The sequence below is a fragment of the Mugil cephalus genome, chromosome 17 (genome assembly GCF_022458985.1).
Source record: "Mugil cephalus isolate CIBA_MC_2020 chromosome 17, CIBA_Mcephalus_1.1, whole genome shotgun sequence".
In the NCBI taxonomy this organism is placed as follows: Eukaryota; Metazoa; Chordata; class Actinopteri; order Mugiliformes; family Mugilidae; genus Mugil; species Mugil cephalus.
The window spans coordinates 11701920-11725745 of record NC_061786.1 but is presented as its reverse complement, the minus strand read 5'-3'; the positions used below and the strand labels follow the sequence as shown (position 1 = coordinate 11725745).

The 23826-nt window shown below is 41.8% G+C and overlaps 1 protein-coding gene across 2 annotated transcripts in view; it reads left to right on the top strand.

Annotated features, from left to right (window-relative positions):
• Positions 1–23826, top strand: part of ltk (leukocyte receptor tyrosine kinase) — a 49919-nt gene that overhangs the window by 9225 nt on the left and 16868 nt on the right. For both annotated transcript variants that reach the window (XM_047610725.1, XM_047610724.1), the window contains exons 2-15: positions 11266–11358; positions 12306–12455; positions 12715–12943; positions 13870–14009; positions 15367–15495; positions 17027–17176; positions 17648–17748; positions 17860–18020; positions 18362–18456; positions 19929–20000; positions 20355–20529; positions 21390–21540; positions 21740–21868; positions 22181–22337. In XM_047610725.1, the coding sequence (XP_047466681.1) occupies positions 11266–11358; positions 12306–12455; positions 12715–12943; positions 13870–14009; positions 15367–15495; positions 17027–17176; positions 17648–17748; positions 17860–18020; positions 18362–18456; positions 19929–20000; positions 20355–20529; positions 21390–21540; positions 21740–21868; positions 22181–22337 (1932 nt within the window). The remainder of the gene's footprint in view (positions 1–11265; positions 11359–12305; positions 12456–12714; positions 12944–13869; positions 14010–15366; positions 15496–17026; positions 17177–17647; positions 17749–17859; positions 18021–18361; positions 18457–19928; positions 20001–20354; positions 20530–21389; positions 21541–21739; positions 21869–22180; positions 22338–23826) is intronic.

Here is a 23826-nt window from a genome sequence, read left to right as displayed (position 1 = left end):
TACATGAAACAGCAGTGAAACCATCACATTTTATAGGCGTCACTTGAAGTGATGACTGACTTGATCTTGTTGAATGAAAATACTGTCATGCTGTGGCGTGCTGACTCCCAGCCCAAGTACAGAAGGAGATTTAACAAGAGTAATTATGTGTCAGGTTAGCTTTTGAAGTAGGTGATAGAGTAGAAAGTGGAGCCCCAGACTGCATTTATTTTTTCTGTCAAGGGAACAAATAACCCGACTGACGCTTTGGCTCTTCTGGTGTTCATGTACTGTAGGAGCCCCAGACAACGACAGACAAATAACCTTCTGTTGCCAGGAATCATTTTGCTATATTTGGCTCTGTTAAATTCCCCCTGCATCGCAGGAAGCATTGCTTTAGCGCACTGTCAAAAAGAATCAGCCTTAAATCACTGAGCAGCAGATATTCATTCATGTTCACTAAGGCGGAGTGGTGAGTCATACAGGAGACGGCGTTGGCTCTGGTTGGTCACAGGGATGTCTTGGCCCAATTCATGCCTCAATGCTGAGCCGAATGTGGCTTTTCAGAGACACTGCCATTTGATCTCAGTGAAGGAAGGTCACCTCACTGGCTCGTTCACACTGGGTGGGAGTTTTACTTTGTGGTTTGAGATGAGAAGGACAGCTTCCGTCCCTTTACACTCTGCCTTCTCAGGATGTTAGATGTCAGGGTGACCGGTACAGACACTGTCTGCTGGTAGAATGAATGTCTGCTCTGGATCTGGATGTTGTTTCCGTAACACGTGAAGCAAACAACGAAGAACTTGTTTGCAATGATTGTAGCTAATAGACAGAGAGTGTGTTCCTTCTGCACCTGCATGAAATGGAATAACTGTACGAACATGCTGGTGGCAGTAAAATGTATTTGTTATTTAAAAAGGGAAACCGGAAGAATGGCAATGAAAGCATCCAGGCTGTTTCTTCTTCTTTAGTTTCCCAGCTCAGTGAGAATTTAGCTAACATAATGCTAAATGCTCCAATGTGTTCCACAGTGAGGAGTTCAGCTTGTATAAAGTTGACTTTTTTGCAATGGAAGTCAAGTCAAAGTCAACTTTTTTTGCTTGTACAAACACAGTTGAAGGTAATGCTGTGCAACCATGACATATATATTCCTGACTTGAACACATACACTGAGAGCAGACAGCTCAGGTGTTACATGCAGTGCCCTGCAGATGTGTATGGTACGTATAAAACAGGCCACAACTCAGCACCATTGATAGCGTTTAGTAGTATTCCACAGCGTCTTGTAAGATGGGATAGTGTAGGCAGTTGTTGACTTATAGCCACCTCTCTGTTACCGCAGTGCGTTTGGTGAAGTCGTTAATTGAGGAGAGGGATTTGAAGTGGATACCTTCTCGGATGAGTGTGCATTGTAGTAGTATGTTCTATTTCAGGACTGACATCAAAGTAGAACGGGCTTCATCTTTCGTGAAGTAACTCCACACATTTGATGAACCGCTGCTGGTTTGCTACAACGACCCACTGGGCTCCTCACCTGCCGTCTTGAAACGACCGTGTTGTTACTGTCATGTGACCAGTGGCTAAAGCGTCACGACACGGGAGGAAAAGTCGCTAAACCGACTCGTGGACTAGGCTGTGCGACCCCGACCAGTTAGCTGATGGGAACTGTGAGAGTCGATCAAAACGTTCAAAAGATGTGGAAATTTTTCGGACCCCCCTCGAAAACGAGATGTTTCATCTCAAAGGGCTACCCATGAATAAATTTGTGTTAATATTAAATGAAAGCTCTCTGATGAAATATGCTGAAATGCTTCTCGGATTTAATTATTTGAACTCACCTCACGTTACATGTACTAATTCGTTCATATATACAGTGGGAGAAATAAGTATTTGATCCCCTGCTGAATTTGTAAGTTTGCCCACTTCCATAGAAATGATCAGACTCTGGTTTTTATGGTTGTTTACTGGTTATGGGTATAGACAGAATATCAGTCGAAAATGCATAAAAAACACACAATCTAAAAGTTATAAATGTTATGTATTTTATTAAGGGAAATAAGTATTTGATCCCCAAGCACAACACAAGTCAGTACTTTGTAGAGAAACCTTTGTTGGCAAGCACAGCGATGAGACGTTTCTTGTAGTTGGTCACCAGGTTTGCACACAGCGCAGGAGGAATTTTGGCCCATTCATCTTTACAGACAGTCTCTAAATCCTTCAAGTTTCTTGGCTGCCTCTTGGAAACTCGGAGCTTCAGCTCCCTCCACAGGTTTTCGATCGGGTTAAGGTCTGGAGACTGACTAGGCCACTCCATGACCTTAATATGCTTCTTCTTGAGCCACTCCTTTGTTGTCCTGGCAGTATGTTTTGGGTCATTGTCATGTTGGAAAACCCACCCACGAGGCATCTTCAGTGTTCTTGCTGGGAAAGAAGGTTTTTGTCCAAGATGTTACAGTACATGGCTGCATTCATTGGCCCCATAATGCGGTGAAGTTGCCCTGTACCCTTTGCTGAAAAACAGCCCCAAAACATGATGTTTCCACCTCCATGCTTAACCGTGGGTATGGTGTTCTTTGGGTCATACTCACGTTTTTTCATCCTCCAAACACGGCGGGTCGAGTTAATGCCAAATAGCTCAACTTTGGTTTCGTCAGACCACAGCACTTTCTCCCAAGCCTTCTCTGAGTCATTTAGATGTTCACTGGCAAACTTAAGGCGGGCCTGTACATGTGTACTGCAAGAGTTGAATCCATAACGGCGCAGTGTGTTGCCAACTGTTTTCTTGGTGACGGAGGTCCCAACTGCTTCCAGATCATTAACAAGCTCCTGCCGTGTTGTTTTAGGCTGCTCCCTCACCTTTCTCATCATCATCCTCACTCCATGAGGCGAGATTTTGCGGGGAGCTCCAGACCGAGGACAGTTGATGGTCCTTTTATGGGTCTTCCACTTGCGAATAATGGCACCAATAGTTGTCACCTTCTCACCAAGCCTTTTGCTGATGGTTTTGTAACCTATACCAGCCTTGTGCAGGTCTACAATCTTGTCCCTGACATCTTTTGACAGCTCTTTGGTCTTGCCCATGGTGCTGTAGAAGTTGGAATGTAAGAAACTGATTCTTAGAGCAGGTGTGCTTTATATACATGACGAGTTAAGATCAGGAGTATTGGTAATTAGTTGACTGAGCACAGCTGTGTGCCACATGCGCACCAGCCAATCTGTAGGAGCCTGAATTCTAAGTGAATTGTTGGGGATCAAATACTTATTTCCCTTAATAAAATACATAACAATTTATAACTTTTAGATTGTGTGTTTTTTATGCATTTTTGACTGATATTCTGTCTATACCCATAACCAGTAAACAACCATAAAAAACAGAGTCTGATCATTTCTATGGAAGTGGGCAAACTTACAAATTCAGCAGGGGATCAAATACTTATTTCCCCCACTGTATATATATATGTTCATATATGAGCTGGCCTCTTTGTGCAGGGATGTGCAAAATATGAACACAGCATGAAGTAGAAGAAGAGGCAAGGCTAAAAATCCAGAAACATCTGTTATAATGTTATTTTGTAGACTTTACATGTATGTAAAGTTTTAGTGACAGTTTTCTTTCTTTCTTTTCTCCTATATTGATAAGAATGCATCACACATATATGAAAAATGTCTTGTAGAACCACATCACAGTAACATAGTGCTTTTCTGCATTAGTCACTCCGGGTTTTTAGTCAGTACACTTCTCATCAAAATGCAAAATTGTCCCAAGTCACCTTGTAGAACATCGGAAAACAATAATGCTGCATTTAACATGAATAAATAAACAAAATCCCTGTTTTTGTTAAAAAGCGAGCGGCTGAGAAGAAACAGCGCACTTGTTGGAGATACCATCTAAGTGATGCCGTGCTGCGGCCAATTAAATCATAAATTGAATTATGGGACTTAATTTTTAAATACCAAAAGCCTGAGTCACTGCGCATGAATGGGTCTTCAGATGTGTACATGTACGTATGAGTACGTCCAAGCGTCTCAGCAGAGGTGTGTCTGTTTTTGACGTGGACAGTTCTTTGGAAGTCTGATATAATGGAGTTCCTTCACTGGGGAGTATTGAACCTCTTGGCCTCCATTTGCACCAGACTGAAAAGCTCAATGGACACAGATGCCTTTTGTATTGTCACTGTGTCACTGTCTGTCAGCCTGGCTTGAAATTAACTTTATGGCGTGTGACTTGAAGGACTGATGTGTCGTACAGTTATCAGTCAGTAGAAGAAAATTTCTTTTGAGGTAACTAATAATGAGGTAACTAATAATGTTCCCAATAACCCATGAAGTTTTGTTTTAATGCATACAACTGTCATGCTGTCACACATGTTTTTCTTAATGTCTCCCTGTTGTTACATTAAAAAAAAAAAGGCATTATATCTTTACAAACAGAACAAGCAAAGGTTTGTCCAGTATGGAGATGTATTTTTATTTTCAAGCCAGGAATAGAGTAGTAACACGATTTTCTCCTGCATTCCTTTGAGGAGATGCTCCGTTTGTCACCAGTTCACTTTCATAACCTCTCCTCGTATTTGTGATCTGAATTAGATCAAGTGAACAGTGGGATTTTCCCATGTGATTGTTTTTGTTCTAAGCTGTAGCTCTGCTGTGAGGTTGTAAAGTTAGGCCTGTTAGGTCCTGGCTTACCAGCGCAAATTCAAGCAAATCTCCAAAGGATCCAGCAATTTAGAATTGCTGGATCCCAAATAAACCTCCAAACAGGTTTTCTTTTTTGCCACCTGTTCAAACATCAAACTATACTTTCTTTATTCTTCTAAAACAAAAGTTGTTCGAAGGGCGTTAGGATTTTAATGTCTGACCACTGGGGATGTATTCTAGATAGATTTGGGTGGAATTTTTATAGCTGGGGTTGTGTAACCAGCAAAAAATTGTGTTGACCGAGCAAAAAAATTAAGCCAGACTTTATAGCAGAAAAAAAAACTGTTTACGGCCTCATCTCTTCAAAACTCATACTGGTGGCGCCACAGAGGCTTCATTAATCATTATGTGAGTGAATAATATTGGCATATCTTCACTTTTTGTGCAAAGGTGTTGCTTATTAAAGCGTGAGATAACTCTCCTCCAGCCTAGCAGTCGTGTGGTCCACCATGAATGCAATAAGAGCAAACCAAAGGAGTAAAGCTGCAGCTTGGATGGTTAAATTGAGCTGAAATTCTATATTATATACAGACCTTACATACATTATGGAATAGTTTAAGGACCGTAGGTGGTCTTGAGGCTCAACAGATAAATAAATGTGAACACAACATTGAGCAAAGGCTGTTATGAATGCTGTCAGTAATCATTCCCACGCTGGCTAAAGGTTTATTGTTTTTGCCCACGTTTAACCTCCATCACAATTAAAGACGACGTGAGGGCCTTGAGAGCGTGCCGGGTTACCCCCCACACGTTGAATACCTTTGCTTTTTAATAGCCTTGCAGTTTCAGATTTATGGTTCAAAGTTGTGCTGGAATTTACAAATAGTTTCCAAATAATGGATTGGGTTTTGTTAAGCGATAGCAGTGTTTGCTTCTTTTGGACCGGCCCAGGAGCAGAGACACGGGTACAAAAGGGTACTGCGTTGTATGACGGCAAGATAAGTGACGGAGCGTGAAACGCGGCAAAAATGTGTTAAAAGCTTAAATAGATGAGGTTTCTTGTAAGAGGCCACACAGCTGAACTGAAATGATTACAATGACTAATGTTACACTGTGAAGATATGAGTGGTTACGGGTGATTATTCATCAAACAGAGTAAACAAGCTATTCCCTTCTGGGGCACGTCTGGTTAGATTGAAATGCTTTGAGCTGCTCATTTTCCGGTTTTCTCATTATTTTATAATTATTTTTTTATGGGTATATTTAATCACATCTTAACAGTTTCACAACTTTCTCTGTTTTTTTTATGCCCCCGATTCATTAAGTGAACCACTAGAGATTTCTAATATAAAACACATACTCGCTGTATTTACACGCTAATAATTAGATACCTCCAAGTAAAAAGACGTCATGGAACCACCTTAAAATGAACAGACTGGCTGGAAGGAGTTTTCATATGCAACGAGAGGGTCAGTGCAAACCTTTGACAATCTATTCAGTAGGAGAATATTAGGAAATAAATGCTTGATCCACTTTCTCGATGGAATAAATTAATTCTATAATGTACGTTTCCGGCAAACCACTCCTGATGAAGGTTAACATTAAGAATAGAGAGTCTGATGTATCAAGACAAATGGTCTTGTTTTGAGTAAACTGAAAATTATTACAGTAAGCTGATGCTTTATTTTCCCCGAAAAAACTAATTGGTTAATGTGGTTTGAAGCAAAACACTACTTTTAAAGAATACTGAATGATGCAGCTGTATTCTCCTAAGGCCTGCTACGATCTGCTACTTATTTCTGCTTCTAAAAAGTGTCAGACGGTGCTCACTTTCAATCGTTCTGCTAATTAGGGATCGCACTAGCATTAAAACCAGAAATCGCACCAGCTGGTAATTTTATCCAGCTGGGCTTTGTGTGTGTGGAGTACGGCGAAGGAATGGCTCGAAGTGGCTGACGTTCTGGGGGATGGATGGAGATGGCATGCCTGCTGCTCTCCGATAATGTTCGGTTAATGGCATGAAGCTTTTAGTTTACCGTCTAGTGAGAGGTCGGTGAAATATTAGACAGCAGTAACCTAGTTTAGCCTCAGGGAAATTCCAACATTAAGAGTTAACAATGAGATTTACAGTTAGAATAGTAATAAGATAGAGATTCAATGGTTAATTAGAATATATACCAGCAATTGCTGGTTTGGAAATGGTGACAAATCACAGTTCTGCGATGATACCTCGTATGATTGTCTCCTCCAGTCCTCCTCACCCATGTCAGTCCTTTAAGGTGGTTGTAAGAACAACAGCTGCTCTTACGCTCATAGAAAGCTTAGCTCCTGTTCCTCTTCTCCATCATCTTCAGTGTGCGTATCTTATCTTTCCGTGTGGAAGATTTCGCTGTTTTTTGTTCTTCTGTGCTGACCCACATACAAAACAGAACAATTACTGTGGTTTTATAATGTGACATGCCAACATTGCATGGTCATTCACGCTATATTTGTTACAAATTGTGTGGACTGACCCGTTTTGAAAAGCACTTAACCTGCGTGAGCTTTGTTTCTCAGCCCGGAATCACGCTTCCGCCGCTGTTACGGAATAAATGTTCACAGGCACAAATTTTAAATTGACTTCTCAATGAAATACAAAATGTACCTCTCAGATCTGAGTTCAGCTGTGTCATTTCTGAAGTTCAATTGTCTTGACTCTATCACATGGAGAGCTCTCCTTGTAGGGACGAGAATAGCGCTGTTCGAAATTTTTTAATTCCTTTTTTCCAAAAGATCTTTTGAAAATCGCATGCCTTTATTTCAAGACCCGTGTTGACTGCTGCGTTGCACTGCAAAACATGTACATAGAGCTCTGAATGAGTTCTTTTACCCGCATGTCCTGTCCATTTCAGCTGCAACTCTCCAAAAGAAGGGCCAACAATAACAAAAATCTTTTCAGAGGAGCAGAGATAATGGAGCGCTCCCTCTCTCTTCCTCTACCTTTGCCACAGATGATTAGTAAGCACGGCATTCTCTTGAATTCCTGTGAGGTTTGATCCCATTTCCTGTCTTTCCCCTGCAGCTACCACTCAGTTATTGATTATGAAACATCTGCTATAATACACAAAGTTTCCAGAGTACTGGAAAGTAGTTTTTTTTTTTCAACCTTGTTGTTCGCGGTTTCATATTTTTGAGTCTGTTTTTACATTGTGCTCCAGTTTGGGACTGATTCACTGCATGCGAAAGTGTAGCATCAACCCATCTGCAATACACACTCCTTTCACCTCAAGGTAAATGGCAACAATCTCGCCCGTCGTACGGCAGTAATCTAGCCGTAATTTTGAACCGAGGCTTAGATCCTTTCACTGTCTTCCAAGAAAACACTGCCCTCGCTTTGTGTAACCAGTAAAGTGAGGAGCCTCTCGAGGCAATTTCCAGACATGCCACTGACTTAATGTCTCTGAAATCTGTGCCTCGCATGAATGACACAATATTAAAACCCACCTCATACATTTGCGCTTAGATCACACTGCGAGGCGAATGTTTTTGTGGTGGGAGTTTTGGTTTACATCAGTGCGCCGCTTTGCTCGTTATTTTCCCCCCTCAAACACCCTCACAAATCAAGACTTCTGAGGCACGCTTCATTGTGCTCATAACTGCACACTTGTAAGCCATTACAGTGGCTGGAAATACGCTTAAGAGCAGTGCCAGCGTCAAGAATGGTAGACTCTTTGCAATATAAGTCGGTGAGCGCTCTGTTATGTGAACGTGTTTGTATGTATATTTCAGAAAAAAGTACATTTTAATGGATGTGATTCATGGTCCATGAGTCCTCCTCGAAGCTGTTCACTCTTTAGATAGTAGATTTGTCTATAGTCGGTTCAGATGTCCCCAGAGGTCTAAGGGATTAGACCTGATTTAAGAATGAGAGATTTGAGGAGTTTTATTAAACAGGCAGTGAAAGATGAACGCTCAGCTCAAAGAACGCAGTTTGAACTTTCCACCGTTTCAGCATCCCTGCTCCATCTTGATATTTGTGAAATAGTATAAAAATGAAGCAAAATTCCGGTTGAACTTTGCTTAATTTCCTCGATGCCGCTTTGCTTGAGCACACGAAGCGGACGAGATCTTTTAATTTGCTGCAACTGCTGCGAACGCAACCCACATCCAGCACACACGGCCTTATTCGTCGTGAATGTCAGTGCATTGTCTTCATCGAATATTGCTCAGAGACCTTCTCATGCTGCACTTTTAGGGTTATTTGACCTGACAAGCAGCCAGTGTTCACAGCTTCACCAAGCAGGCGCAGGAGTCTTTGTTATCACACATTTGTCAAACCGAATCCTCCGCGGGGACGGTGAAAGGTTAGGCGGGGTGAGACGGAGAGGAAATTTCGGAGGAGATTGGAGACGGTCGGATCAATGAGCGGTGAACTGGCCTCCGGTGGTTCGCTACCTTTTGTGTTTGAGAGCAGCGTCGTGTGTGAAGACTCTCCTGAGCGGCAGCATCCACTAATAAGCCCCAGTCTTGAACTGAACTAAACTGCAACCAGTAACAGCTTTCAGCCTCTGCAGCGCTGCCTAACTTCACCAGGCCTTTGTCCTTAGAGAACTAACCACAGACGGCCCTTTTTTTTCTTTTTTTTTCTTTTTGTCCTCAAAGGAACTGACAGCATACTGTTCAAAAGCCTGTGGTTTGCTAACTGTGCAGCCGGCATCCTGGATTGCCATCAAAGAAAGCAGCTGCTCTGTCGGCTGTTGATGAGGCCGATAATTGACCCTTTTTTTCATTATTTCCTCTTTTCTATTCATAAAAGGGAATATTTTAGTGTTCTTTTCTGATTTGGTTCCTTAAACCCAAACTGGACAAGGAAAAAAGGGAAGAAACTGGATGGAAAGAAAGGAAGTTCTAAGGGGATTACCCATAATATATATATGTATGTACATAGTGTATCTATATATACACACACACATATATTTGTGTGTGTGAAGCCTGTTAAGGTTTTTTTTTTTTTTTTGGCTGAATTCCCCTTCTTTTTTTCCTCGTACAGTTTCAGTTTTCCTGTTTCCGTATTCATGAATCTATCCATAGCAGCTTCTCTTCCATAATTACCAATGAATAGCTCAGCCGCCGCTCAGCTACACGACCCCTGACCCTCCTCGTCATTAGCACTGCTAACTGCTTTTAATAAACATTCTTTGAAATAATTCAATTTGTCCTGCATGGCTTGTTTGGCTTTGCCTTACAGGCATCAGAAAACAGTAATGTTACTGTTCTGGGGTTTAAGTTGCAGTGACCCGCTGAGAAATCATCATCCCTCTCATTGTCTCTCGGTCATGCCGGTTAGTACACTCAATGTCTTGTCACGTGGAAAGTGTCCCCCTCGCCACTCCTTCAGCGTTTAGTTGACAGCCGTAAGCAGAGACTTTCTCTAAAATAAAACCTTGTCTGTCAGTTGCTTGTGATGAAGCATCGGACTGTATCTATATATATCCATGTGTTTATCCAGGGACAGGGAAGTGGTTTTCTAAGTGGCTACACACTAAAGCTGGTCTATGTAATAAATTATAATGAATTATAATATGTCCTTGGGGGCATTTTGATTCAAAAAGCCACCAGGTAAGATGAAGGCTTTTAAGGGATGGCGTCAAACGGTTAATTGCGTTCGTATTTTCTTCAACTGTCGCTAATGCACCGAGAAGCTGGTCACACAATTTTTATTTTTTATTTTTTTGAAGATTGTTAAAAATGAAGCCTAATGAATCAAGCTCTGCGTATTCAAAGCATATAAGGGAGTTGTGTTATAAGCTATTATCATTGCAATTTCATCCTTTTCAGGGAAGTAGGTCCCTAAACTCTACTTGGGTTTGGTTCAACTAAAATAGGGACGGGGAGCTGCAGTCATCAGCTTGTCTCATTTGTAAAGATGCAAAAATAAGCAGCTCTTAACTTCCTTGACGGTGCAAACGTTAATGATGTTAACATTTCACACTTGAATAGTATTATTTCGGAATAGGAATTGACTTATTGACTGACGTCCCATCTCATTTTCTTTGGGGTGTTGCATTGATTTCCATCAAAATAATTCAGCAGTTACTCGCTCCAACTCCAAAAGGAGCCGCCCAGTTCAAACGTCGTCCAGTGTTTAAGACTGATTTTGGAGCATTTTGTGTAAATGGGACATTCCTTCACCGCCGTGAATCTTCTCATGCTGATCAGGTTTTGAATTTTAACACATGAGCTTTATAGGACTGGACTGTTTTCCTTTCCCCATTTCCATTCAAATGTACTGTTTATTATAGCTCGTTGGTATTCATTTTCACGCATTTATACATAATGTTTGTCCGCATTTCTGCCTTTTTGGACCCAAATCAGATTATCAGACCGCGCTGCAGTGAACGTCCTCCGTAGACAAACAGTCATTCTTATCCACCATTACATGCTGAAGATGTGTCATTATCTCCCACCACTTTCAAGCGCATTATTATTTCTAGCCGCCAAAACACGAAGGGACAGATGAATCTTACCATCGAGTGTCATTGTCGGAGTATGCTCAGCTCTGCAATTACGGTTCAGCGGGGCGATTGAGGAAATGCTTGAAACACTGTGAAACGAGCTGCAGTTATCTCATAGTAACGATCCTGCTTGTCTGTTTGTCTCCCTCCTCAGTGAACTGTACCTGCCGTGCTGTTTCCACTAGATTTATGGAGGACAGCGTACCCAAGCTGTTGAGCTCTCCTGGCCTAGAAGACGACAGCCCAAGTAAGATGCAGAAAATTTGTATTTTCCATGACTTTTGCATTTGTTTAAAGGTTAAAAAAAGACACTTAATTGCCACTCCTGGACAGAAGAAATGAAAAGCCGCCACGGCTCTGTTACATTAAGAAAGTGAGAGGACAAATTAGCACACAAGCACTATGCTGACACCACACAAAAAAGCCACAACAACATTTTGGCAGTGGAGGGGCAGCATTTTTTACATCACTTGATCAAAGACAGAGTATTTTTAGCAGGTTTGAAGACATTAAAGTGCGTTTCAATTAAATAAGAATTTAATAACACACTTCATATTTCTGGGCTCCATCCCCAGAGGGATTCCTATGGCTGTTTGCCATATTAGCTGTAGTAGCAGTTTCCTCTCTAGCCATCACATGATTCCTCAAACGCCTCCCTCCTTCCCCATCCTGTTTGTCAACCTGCCAACACAGACAGACACACAATCACTCAAAATTTACAAAGGGTCCTCCTGTTTGGCAGTTAAACAGATTTTGGATTTAAATTAAATTTAGTGGAAATTGCGGGCCGTGAGCCAAAGGGCTGATTAGTCTGTGGTGCAGATTATGATCCAAGTTTATGTCTAGACATTGTGAAACCACTATTTAACGTTGAGACGGAATACTTTTTGAAATACTATGCGCGTTTACATGAACTTGTGCACTTAATTGAACTAAAAGCACTTGTCATGTATAAGGGTTATGCAGCCATGTCATTCAGGCATTAGTTTTTGTTTAGTTTTGTTGTTCACAGATGCTCTTTATTCTCTGACAAGTTTTTGCACAGGAAGAGATCTTACAGCTGACAGATTTGGTGAAGTTTTGTCTTTGTCAGTACATTTCCTCCTTCATGTGGCTAAAAGACAAACAGCAACATTGTTCAAGCATTATCACAACTTGTGTTTTCACAAATAAAATTTTTTTTTTGCGTTGCAGCTACCTCCTGTGATTTTGAGTCGCTGTGCACGTGGACTTTATCAGATAACACCACCCAAAATGCGTGGACAGTGGTGTCACCACAGCAGTCAGAAAGCACAAAGGCAGGGGCGCTGCCTGCGACCGACCACTCAGCAGGGAGCTCTGATGGTAAGGGTGCACAGATTTGTAGAAGAAACACTAAAGGAGTGGGAAAAAAAATACAATTTATTCTTTGATGAAAAGTATTGGGTCGTATCTTTTAACGTCTATTTGCAAGAGAGTCCTCTCACTTGACATTTACTTCCTTGGCTTTTTTTTTTTTATCCTAGAGCGCAGTTAAATCACCTGTCAAATGGTTTATGGGAGCAATGATATGATGCCATATAACTGTCACACATAAAATGTCTACTACCTTCTGTTATTTCAGGGCACTTCCTTCTCCTAAGCCCCTCACCTGCTGCTGAGGCATCTGGGAGATGTGAGTACCACTTAACCAGTCCGGTCTTGCTAGGCAGCAACAGGCAGTGCATGTTGCAGCTGGCTCTGTATGAGGCCGGTCCGGCGACGGGAAACCTGATGCTCCTGGTCCAGCCAGTTCTGTCGACTTCGGCCGTTCACTCAGAGGTTCTCAACAGCCGGAGAGGAGACGACCGCAGGTCACCGAACACACTCACCACAGCCTCACCGTGCTTCTGTGATATATGTTGCCGTGTTTGTATTCATACAGCACAACATGTTCATTCGAGTAGTGTCAAAGATCCAAACCCTGGATTCTGGCTGATTAAAGAGCTTGTCAAGTTGAGGTCTAGCTTGTAAAAGAGACCTTAGATTCAATGAAAGGTCACACAGGCCTTCGGACAGAGCAAGGGCAAAGAAACTAATACATTTTACTTCTGTAGTAAGTTAAATAAGGAAATAAATAAATAAATCGTACCTGCCATGTGGGACAAACGGTGGGATTGTGCCCCCGAGGGGACTGTGATCCCCTGAGTATTGTTTGGGAAAAGCGGACAGGTATTTCCTATTGATCCAGTGCTGAAGCACAGCCATCTTTAGAACAGCTAAAAGCATTCTTGTCTCTAGATGCAGTCTGGAAATGCATTTATGTGTAATTGGTTGGGACAGAAGGGGGATGGATGGGCATATGCAATAAGTTTTTACATTGCAGTGCCCGCGGAGTAATGACCTGTGCAATTCCATTATGAGGCACACACGCAGACAGAGGTTTCATTTATTAACTTCACTGCTCTTCCCACACAAACCCGTGGATGTAACTTCCAGACGCGCTCTTCATTTAAAGCACAGATACCGTCCAACTTAGCTCATCTTTTAATGTATTGCTCTGCACGTGGTGTGTTACCTGTACAGGCTTTGGTTTGTTTAGCGAACCGTCTGAGCTGCTATATTATATATACTATATTAAACTAAGTAAAAAATAAATATCATTGTATCATGTATATTTTAAACTTTGTCAATGATGTATGCATCTATCAGTCATAATTAGCTCTGTTAATAAAAGCAGGAAGTTGTGAATGCTTACAGATCACTTTAAGAGCCATTTCTCTCTGATTGGTTAATGCAGGGCTGAGTGGGAGGTTCTTGAGGCTGCAATTGGTCAGGTGGACGAGGCCTTTCAGGTGACCCTGGTCTACACATCCTGTGTGGGAGAAAATGGAGCCACTGTGGCCCTGGACTCCCTGAAGTTCATAGACTGTGAATCAGGTGAGTTTGAGATCTCTGATTAGAGGTTTCCATTTAAACCAGATGCTGTAGTCGTAGCGGGTTGTGGGCTTTGTTTGAAATTGAAACCTGCTGTTTATTCTCAAGTTTCCACATCAGCTTAAAAAAAAAAAAAAAAAAGAGGACTGAGCAGGTTCCTCTCTGCACGTCTGTGCCATCAAGGTTTCCACTCCAAATTAGCCGCTGTTTATTGAGACTGCACTGTGGTTATTTGTCTGCTCAGTGTCTGTGTAGTTTTTCACTGGGGCGTAGCTTAATTAAACTTTTGCTTTAAGTGACTAATGAACCCGTGCAAAGTTAATGTCAGCATACAAAACATTTGCTTGGTTGTTTTCAGCCAAATCTACGGCTGTCAAAATTAATGTGTTAACGTGGATTAATCCATCATCATAATTGAGCTGATTAAAAATTTTAACGCAGTTATCCCATCTGCAGCAGAGAATGACTCTGAACATCTGTGACAAGCAGCAGAACCAACCAATAAAGATGGAAGACGCTAAACAGCACGTAAACAGGTCCTCTCAATAGGAAATTTGAGTACAAAAAAAGCTGTCGACCAACATAAAATATTGTGCACATTCTTCTAGAAGGATTTTTCTTTTAACTGAAACACTTCCAGCTTAAAATACCACATTAATGCGATGCATACATTAGTCAGGGATTCTGCTTGCGACAAACCAGACAAACCAAGACAAAGTCAAGCCAGACAGTGCCTGCTTGCAAATATCCCACCACTCCTGCAACCACTGTTCTGTGTGAGAGACGATTCTCAGTTGCAGGCAACATTGTAAATAAGTAGCGGTCTCCTCTCAGACAATGTCAACAAGTTAGTTTGTCTTAGTAGCTGCTGAAAGAGGAAGAACAGGGACACATTAATGTGGATAAATGTTTGTCATAAAAAAAAGAGACAGGAAGTTCCTTCTTTCGTGAGTCTGTTTGCTCATGCAAAATGAAAGCGATTAATATCGATTAAAAATTAATGATATTTAATCATGATTAATCGGAATTAATCCACAGCAACCCTGTGATAAATCTCATTAGAAAATTTAACCGTTGTCCTTGACAGCACTAGTTAAAATGTTTTATAGCTTGTTTTCCTTTTCTCTCTAAAGTGTAGATGAGTGATTCCAGCCTAGGGTTCAGGACCATCAGGTTTGAATTAGTTTTTGGTTCTCCTTGTGGACATAAGATAATCCTGAAATGATTCAAATCATTCTGAGAATTTGTGACAAGAAAATCCACTTTTTACTGAGGGATCGCAAAGAATTTGGGGAGAAACTGACTTTATACGACTGACTATATACAGTATTGTAACCATACAATTGTCATGTGGATGCAGAGCATCAGCTGGATTCCCCGTGTGAGGAGTCATTCCACTGTGCGCACTCAGGAGGCTGCATCGACCAGAGCCAAGTGTGTAATGTCCATGCGGACTGCGCTTACGGAGAGGACGAGGGCTTAACCTGTGGTGAGGTTTTGTTCATTCTCGATATAATAACAAGACGGAGAATACGTTTTGTGAATGATTTTACCTCGGCCCCATCTGCAGCGTTGGGCTGGTTTTGAGCGAGGCTGTGGAACAAGAATATGTGTGAGAGCTTAAGTTTTAGTGTGACTGTGGGTGGAGAGTTATTTGTAGTTGGCACACACACTACATTGCAGCAGTCTTAAAGTAGAAAGCTGGGCTACTGGCAGGCTGTAACTCATTTGCATGAACTGTGCAATAAATTTAAATCCATGATAAACTGTTAATCTTTTGACCAGGGTACTGGATTATTCCATGCCGCAGGCCTCTACAGAGTATATTTGAAGTGCAAAGAAAAACTCTGTTGATATGTAAACTGTGCCTGACTATAGCTGCTTCTATTTTTATTTTTTCCATTCATTAGATTGAATTTGTTTGTATTGCTCAGAATCAATAAAAATTACCCCATTCACCTTAAACGTAAGAAAACATGTTGCAGGAAATGTGTGTTTTCAAACAGTCAATCAGTAGCTTTCATTTCCTCCCACTCCACTGTCTGAAATAAAACAGACCTTCTCCTTCTCTTTGAAAACATAAATCATTGTGGCAAAGAAAAACACTTCATCACACTGAGAATCAAAAGGCCTCGCTTCACTTAGCGCAGAAATCAACATAGTGGGGGCTATTCAGAGTCCTTGAGTGGTGGATCCCTGGGGGCAAGAGCTAGGTCACAGTGGCGGCTTCATTTTTTCAATGGACCCACGAGTAAAATCTATCTCGAGTGAGTGCTCGTAAAAAAAAAAAAAAAAAAAAAAAAAAAGCTCTCTTTGTGGCGTTAAAGGCAACACCCCAACATTTTATAAATGGTCTTTTGTCATCTTGCCCATAAGATTGTCCAGTGGAGATATGGTGGACATCATTAGTATATCTTATTTTAGCACAAAGATTGTAAACTAAAAGAAATCAGCGTGGATCTGTAAATATTGTTCTCAATGTCTTTTAATGATTAGTGATAAGAGGGAAGTTCATTTCAGAAAACAAGCTTATTCATGTTTCTGAAGCCAGTCAGAGGTCAAGTCAGGGAGGCTAAGCTAGTTTAGCATCAAAACAGCTAGCAGCAGAAATCAGTCAATAAGTCTTTTGAACCATACAATCATGTATGAAGATATTTGTGTTTTTTTTGTAATTGGAAAAGATACATAAGGCCGGCTAGCTGTTTCAATTTCAAACTTCTTGTTCTTGAATGTACATGTGAGTGTATTGTACAAAAACTAATTCATTCACCTGTATGTACATTGAAAATGTAGTTTTTGTCACAACAAAGCACAGTTGGAGTGTTATCATATGGTGTGTGTAACTGAACGACAAAGGCACACAGACAAACCCACACAATTTTACATCAATAAAATCTCCCCAAATATATTGCTTCTTGAGAATTTAATTTTTGCTTTGAGAAATCAGGTGTAGAAGAGACTTTTCAACAGCTGTAGCCTCTGTCTTGGTGAAATATGACCGCAGTTTGCTTTCTTCCCAGATACTCTTCCCTTTGGCTCGTACTGTCTGTTTGAAGGGGATTCATGTGGTTGGTCCGTGTCCAGTCAGCACTCGGGCTGGAGGAGGGTGGCTGGAGATGAGCTTCTGAAGAACGAAGGCATGCATGGTGTCACTCTACAGCACACGCCAGGTTGGCACATGTTTTAGTTTCCATCATGTGTGTGAATTTTATTGCCGTTAGTCTGGTGGAAAGATCCTTATATCTTTCTAAAATGAATTCCACTCCCATCTTGAGCCTTCAAACTCGTCAAATTTCTTTCGCCTCGGACACGATTTTCATTTATTTTTCTCCATGTCCCCTGCTAACAATAGGCATTGATCCAGATTATTACCATATGACGTTGCCGTGCACCACATGACCATGAAGTGTTCATATGGATCATTTAAGTCCAGCTGCACAACAGACGTCAGCATTTGTGCTGACAGATCTCAAAATGACGTTCTACTGAGTTGTTTGTAATTTTACAGACTGCTGGTTCATGTAAATAAATTAAATAAATAAAAAAAAATTGCATTAGTAGGTTAAAAATACAAACTAACAGACTGTAAATAACCTGGCCTGACAAATGTTCTTCCGTCACATTTTGTTGTGCGTCCCCAGGGCACTTCTTGTATCTGCAGGTAAGGGAGAGTAATTCCGTTCAGCGGGCTTCTGTTTTGAGCCCTTCTTTCCCACGTCCAGTCTCCACTGCCGCTTGCCAGGTCAGTTGCTTAAACTCAATAACTGGTGTAGAGTATTTGTCTAGGCGTTATTGTTTCTCTTTCCTGGTGGGACGATTCTTTAAACATCATCATGCCTCTCTGTTTGCGTAGATGCACTTCTCTCTGTACCTGCATGGGGACTTTAATGGCTCATTGCTGGTGGCTATAGAAGAAAATGCGACCAACTCTGCACCGCTGGTCTGGGAGAGAAATGGTCAGTGGACGGACGACTGGGAATCTGTTGCCCTGCAGCTGACCAGCCTTCATCATGGGTATGCAGTTGGAAATCAGTGTTGCAATAATATCCATAACTTTGGGGCGCTACATTGAAAGGAACAGGCATAAGTTCTAATCACAGTTAACTTTGCTGTCCTCATTTTCACGTCAGATATCTGTAATATTCCCATGTCTCGTCTCTCATGAGTGCACACTTTGTATTGTTGATGAAAAGAAGGAAAATTGCTGCTTTCATGTGAAGATGATTCATATTTACTGACTACAATAAATATGATTTACTGCGAGGAGTTTAATCAAGTTGTTTGTATTGAACTTGTGCTACTTCCACATAAAGACAAAAGCTGTACTACTCTGATAGAGATTTCCTTTGCTGCAGGTTCCACGTCAAAGTGACGGCTGTGTGGGAACGAGGCTCCAGCGCTGATGTGGCTCTCGACGACATCGCCATTGGCGCCGCCTGCTTCAACACGGGTATCCAATCATCCATCGCGCAGTGCAGTTCGCCAGAAATGCTGCCACTTTTGGTTTAACCTATCTGGGGCAACGATTATGCAAAGCCAATTAAGTAAAATCTAACCATCTGTCTTGTTTTACCACATATCTTGTATTCACTTTCAAAATGATCCGTGCACTTTATGGAATTGAGTTTTATTGCTGAATGAAATGGAAAGCAGAGAAGCAGAAGTACAGAGGAGTCTTCAGTCATAATTTGCAGCGACATGCGGGTGACCAGCATTGAATGATTTTCTGAAAACGCAGTATTGCAGAATGAGTGCGTTCCAACATTCCTGTACGCGTGCTGTTGCACTTAGCGTTTTAATCCTTACAGTTATATGCGCGGACCTTTCAACGAGACTCTTTTGCTGCTGGAGTTAATGGCCAGATGTGAAAGGCCTGTTTCTGTTTGTGTGTGATTCAAGGGAAGAAAGATTTGAAATCCCCAGGGAGACACAGTGGTATGTGTGCTAACCAAATACCAGGATGAAACTGGACTTGTGGGGTTTCTTGAAGATGTCTCGCCGTTCATCCGCGTAGCTTCTTCAGTTCTAAAAGACTGCTGGGTAGCTGGTGGAACATCTGTGTTATCAACCCAGAACTTGCATGACTAGGGTCTGTTAGCAACCAGCTGCTTAACTTCGATTGAATTAATCTGTTTTGATCCTGTCACCCTTCCCCTAGTCATGCGCTTTCCAGGTGGACAACACGCGCACAGATGTTCCTTTTTAAACCCCAACTCCCTGCCAGTCTTTTAAAACTTAAGAAGCTACTTGGATAAAGGCCGGAATGACTTCAAGAAACCCAACAAGTACAGTTGCCCTTGTTCCAGCTTGTTTTTTTCAGTTTTTTTTTTTTTTGTTTTTTTGACCTGGGGAGAGTAAGAACCTTCACAGAAAGTGGCATATGTCTGTTGTTCAGCTCCAGCTGGGAAACCCTGGAATAAACAATTTCTGATACTCAGGGTTAGATCAGGATTCCTGACTAATTTTAGCAGGCCATAACTTAGAGTAATGTTTCTCCCGTCACATGTATGGCCTCATTTGGAACGTGTTGTGCTGTAAAGGCTTGTGATGTCGAGACCGCAAATGCTCTTCTCGGTTAATCAGATTTAAAGATACCAGATTCTGTTTTAAGGAACCGTTTGACAAATGATGGTGCATCAACTTTTCCACCAGTAAATGAGACAAACATGGCACGGTGTGTGTGCCACATAGTGGAAGAAGGAGTCAACATATTTATGAGGTCTTCCTGCTGAGGGATTCGACTCAGACTCATCTCTTGATCCTCTGTAATGCCCTTCCTTGAATTGTTCTAATTTCCTTGTGTTGCTTTCTTTCTGAATATGATTTGTAATCGAGTGGATAGCATATGGGTGACTAATGACTATGACTCATTTTCTCTTTGTTTTTTCCTGTTATTTACCCTTGTTCCCTGCCTCTCCTCAGATCTCAACTCCCTCCTGTCCACGGTCGACTTTGAGGATTACCAAATCACCCTTCCAGAGCCATCTGCATCAGGTACAGTGCAGCTCCAGCAGTGACCTTAGATACCTTGGGAATTGCTGAAGAATCATTTCCAGCCCTCATGTCATTTTAAATCCACTCTGCATGCAGACTTTTCATACCAGCCTTGATACCCAATGGTTTATCTGCCATATCATGATCTGACGAGAAGCCTTTAATCCATTTTGCATTCATTCACTCACCAGGCGTCTGGGTGCGATCCTGTACTTTCACAGCTTGTGTTTTTGTCTCAGAGTTTGAAAATGAAGGAGCTCGCTCAACAGTTCTAAAATCTCTTCACCGCTCTCATCTGTATTTTTCATTTCTTTGTTCCCCCCCCCCCCTTTTTTTTTTTTTTTTTTTTTGCAGATGTTTCTCTGGTGACATGGTGGTTTAACTCATGCGGTGCCAGCGGACCCCACGGCCCGACCCAAGCCCAGTGTGACAGCACCTACAGGAACAAAAATGTCAGTGTCATTGTGGGGAAGGAGGGGCCTCTGAAAGGAGTCCAAATGTGGAAGGTGCCTGCTACTAACAGATACTTGTAAGTGACAGAGGAGGTGTTTTTGATGCTCATTTAGCAGTTGGTTGGGCCCAGTTCATTTCTGTGTTTCATTACTATGAACTTGTGCACAAGCTCCTCACACACTGCTGTAAATACTTAATATACAGCAGCTGAAAATATTGTCCAACAAACCTGCCATTAAATCCAGTTTATGTTAAGTTTACTAAAACCTACAGTGATCTTGTGGTTTGGAAAACCATGCAACCCTTTTAATTTTATATTTATAGGTTATTTGTAAAGATTTATACACCAGCAGGAGATTTAGAGCCAGAGGCAATGAAAATGAACCGAGCTCACAAAGTATGTTGGCCTTTCATAATATTTACTGGCAATAACAGGAAATAGTGTCAGTGTTGTTCTGTAAAACTTCCATCTTTCCATTATTCTAGATGTATTCGAGCTTAGTCGCCAAGGAGATTTCATCTACATCCATTTTTTTGTGGCCGTTTACAGGCGTTTGGTGCCCTGGGTCTGAATTGTTCTGACCTTGCCCAATTTGAGATTGCAAAGATTTTCAAGTGTCTGTTTGCAGAACCAGTCAGGAGACCTCATTATCGCAGTCCTGACATGAGATGAGGCAACGCTGAAGTGGCAGGATTAATCAAAGGAATGACTAGATGTTAAATCAATCAAGCTAAATTACACATAATTGTATGTAGCTGTATTTACATAGAGCTTTTATAAGAAGAAATCATTTGAGAGACTGCTAGTGTATGCGTGTATTGTAGTCTGCCTGTCTAGTGTGGCTTATAGTATCATATAGTATTGAGTCTGAGTTAAAAAGCAATCTCTCTGATTCACGGAGTGTAATCTCTTTGTGCTTCGATCGTCTCCCTCAGGATCTCTGCTTACGGTGCCGCGGGAGGAAAAGGAGCCAAAAACCACAACAAACGCAACCACGGCGTATTCGTATCGGCCATATTTCCTCTGGAGAAAGGAGAAATACTTTACATCTTGGTGGGCCACCAGGGAGAGGATGCGTGCCCGGGGGTGAGTATGGAGAGCGAGAGGACAGGCTCTGAGGATTCGTTGTTTCTGCGGGAGCTCTTCCACCGGAGAGAGCGGTGGTGACGAGAGGGTGACCTACAGAGACAGTTTTTCTTGCCTGCTGGATTCATGTTCCTGTGAAGTCATTTATTTCTCCTCTTTGGCTTGATTCTCCTTCTTCTTCTTCTTCCCTATGGTGTAGAGAAATCCCCACACCCAGAAGATTTGCCTCGGAGAGTCATCCGTGATTGAGAGCAACCTCAGGGTGGAGGGTGGTGCAGAGTGGGCCGGGGGAGGAGGCGGAGGAGGGGGAGCGACTTACATCTTTAAGGTGACGGAAGACACTTTGTGTTGTTTGAAGTCATGTCAGTGTGCCATGTGCAAATCAAGTGCATGTGTTAGCATATTGAAATGATTCAGGGAAGGCAATTTGGCACAAAAAAAAAATATTATGACTGCTTTCATCTATAGTGACATAAGGATTTCCTGGCTCGTACTGCTTCAATGCTTAGGCTGACGATATGTCAAAACTGTAATCCCTCTCCATTCGCACTAAAAGGCTGACATGCAAATGAATGCATGTGCACAACTCAGTGCTCACAGTCGAAACTGAGTGAGATTTACTCTGGCGTGTTCTCGTCAGATGGAGGGTGGCGAGCTGGTTCCTTTGCTGATTGCAGCTGGTGGAGGAGGGAATGCCTACCTGGAGGACCCGGAGTCCAGCCTGAACCAGATCCCACTGGAGCAGTATGAAAACAGCACCACAGCTCCCAGTACCAACGGTCAAACTGGCGCGGCAGGTACAACTCAAGATAAAATGAGCTTCCACACAACACAAACACAAATGGTTTCAGTTTTTGTGTGCAGAGGATTCAAGATGTCGGACCTTTTACCCTTGAATAACACTGGGAAAAGGAATTATTAGTTTTGATGTTTATATTATTAAAATATTTGCTTTACCTCCAAAATCAGTGTTCATGGCAGTTACTGGTCTCATTCCTTTATTAGATGGTTAGCATTGTGGTAAATGTGAGCCACTGTGGACGATATGCAGCGTCACGTAGGTTTGGCTCAACTTGATCATGGGCAGTTGTTTGGCTTCTTAAATTCCTGTGTTTTCACATTTTACGACATCCAAAAGATGCCAAACCCTTACTGGGCAATAAGTAAACTCCAGCTCAGACCTTTAATGGGCTACAGTGGAAAGTTCTGCATGTTTCTAATTGAACTGTGACCTGATATACCAACGCATTTTTCCAGCTCTGTTTATACCACGATTGTGAGTTGATGAATGCAACAACATTTTTACATATATATATATAGTCTGCTCTGATTGGTTCGTCCCAATCATCTGTGCCGCGCATACATTAGTGCTCTTGGTGAAGGAGAGACGCCAGGAGAGAGGAATTTAAAATATATATATTTTTTGTGTGTACGCCCACAAGTGCAGGATGAGTCGTGAATACTTTCAGTAGTAAAAGTAGTCTCTTAAGTATTCAACTTCCTTGATATTTCTAGGTCAGATACTGACCTAGGTGACATATAATGCAAGATATGTTATATAAAAAGATACGATTTTATTTCATGGGCATCATGTGAAAGATCTTTTATTGCTTAAAATTAAGTATTTTTGGCGTTATTATTAGTCATCCGGATGTCTAGTTACAGACTCTCGTCAATGCTTTTTTTTTCTTATTATTATTTTCTAAAGAGAAGCCTCAGATTAGTCTCTCTTTAAATGAACCCACAGCATTGTGCGATTTTAAAAACATGCTTTTCATTCCTCTAAAAGGTACAGTGGAGTTGAACCCGGGACATGGGAGCATGTTAGTTAAAAGACACGAGGAGGAGAGGAGCACTGGTTGACAGGGGTGCATGCTGTCCCACAGCTCGGCATGTTTAGCCTGTGGATAAAATGGTGTATCTGGATCATATTTTTAGTTTCCAGACAGGTCCTGACCTTTGAAGCAGGACATATATGGCAGAGAGGTCTCTCTATGCTCCTGAAACTGCCAGCTGGAACATTCTCAGTAAATCCCCCCCCCTTCCCCGACCAACAGAAACTCAACACAGGCCATCTATCTGCTCATCTTATTGAACCCTCTGTGGGACTGTTTAGATAGAGATCTCGGAGTATGTAGCTCTGAGTTCTGAGTAGCGGATGTCTGTCTGTTTTACCTTATTTGTGTGTGAACGGTGAGTTTGCTAGTGTGTGTGTTTTCCTGCCAGGGTTAGAAGTGGTCATCACGTTTAAACCGCACCTGATTTAAATACACATTATATTAAGAT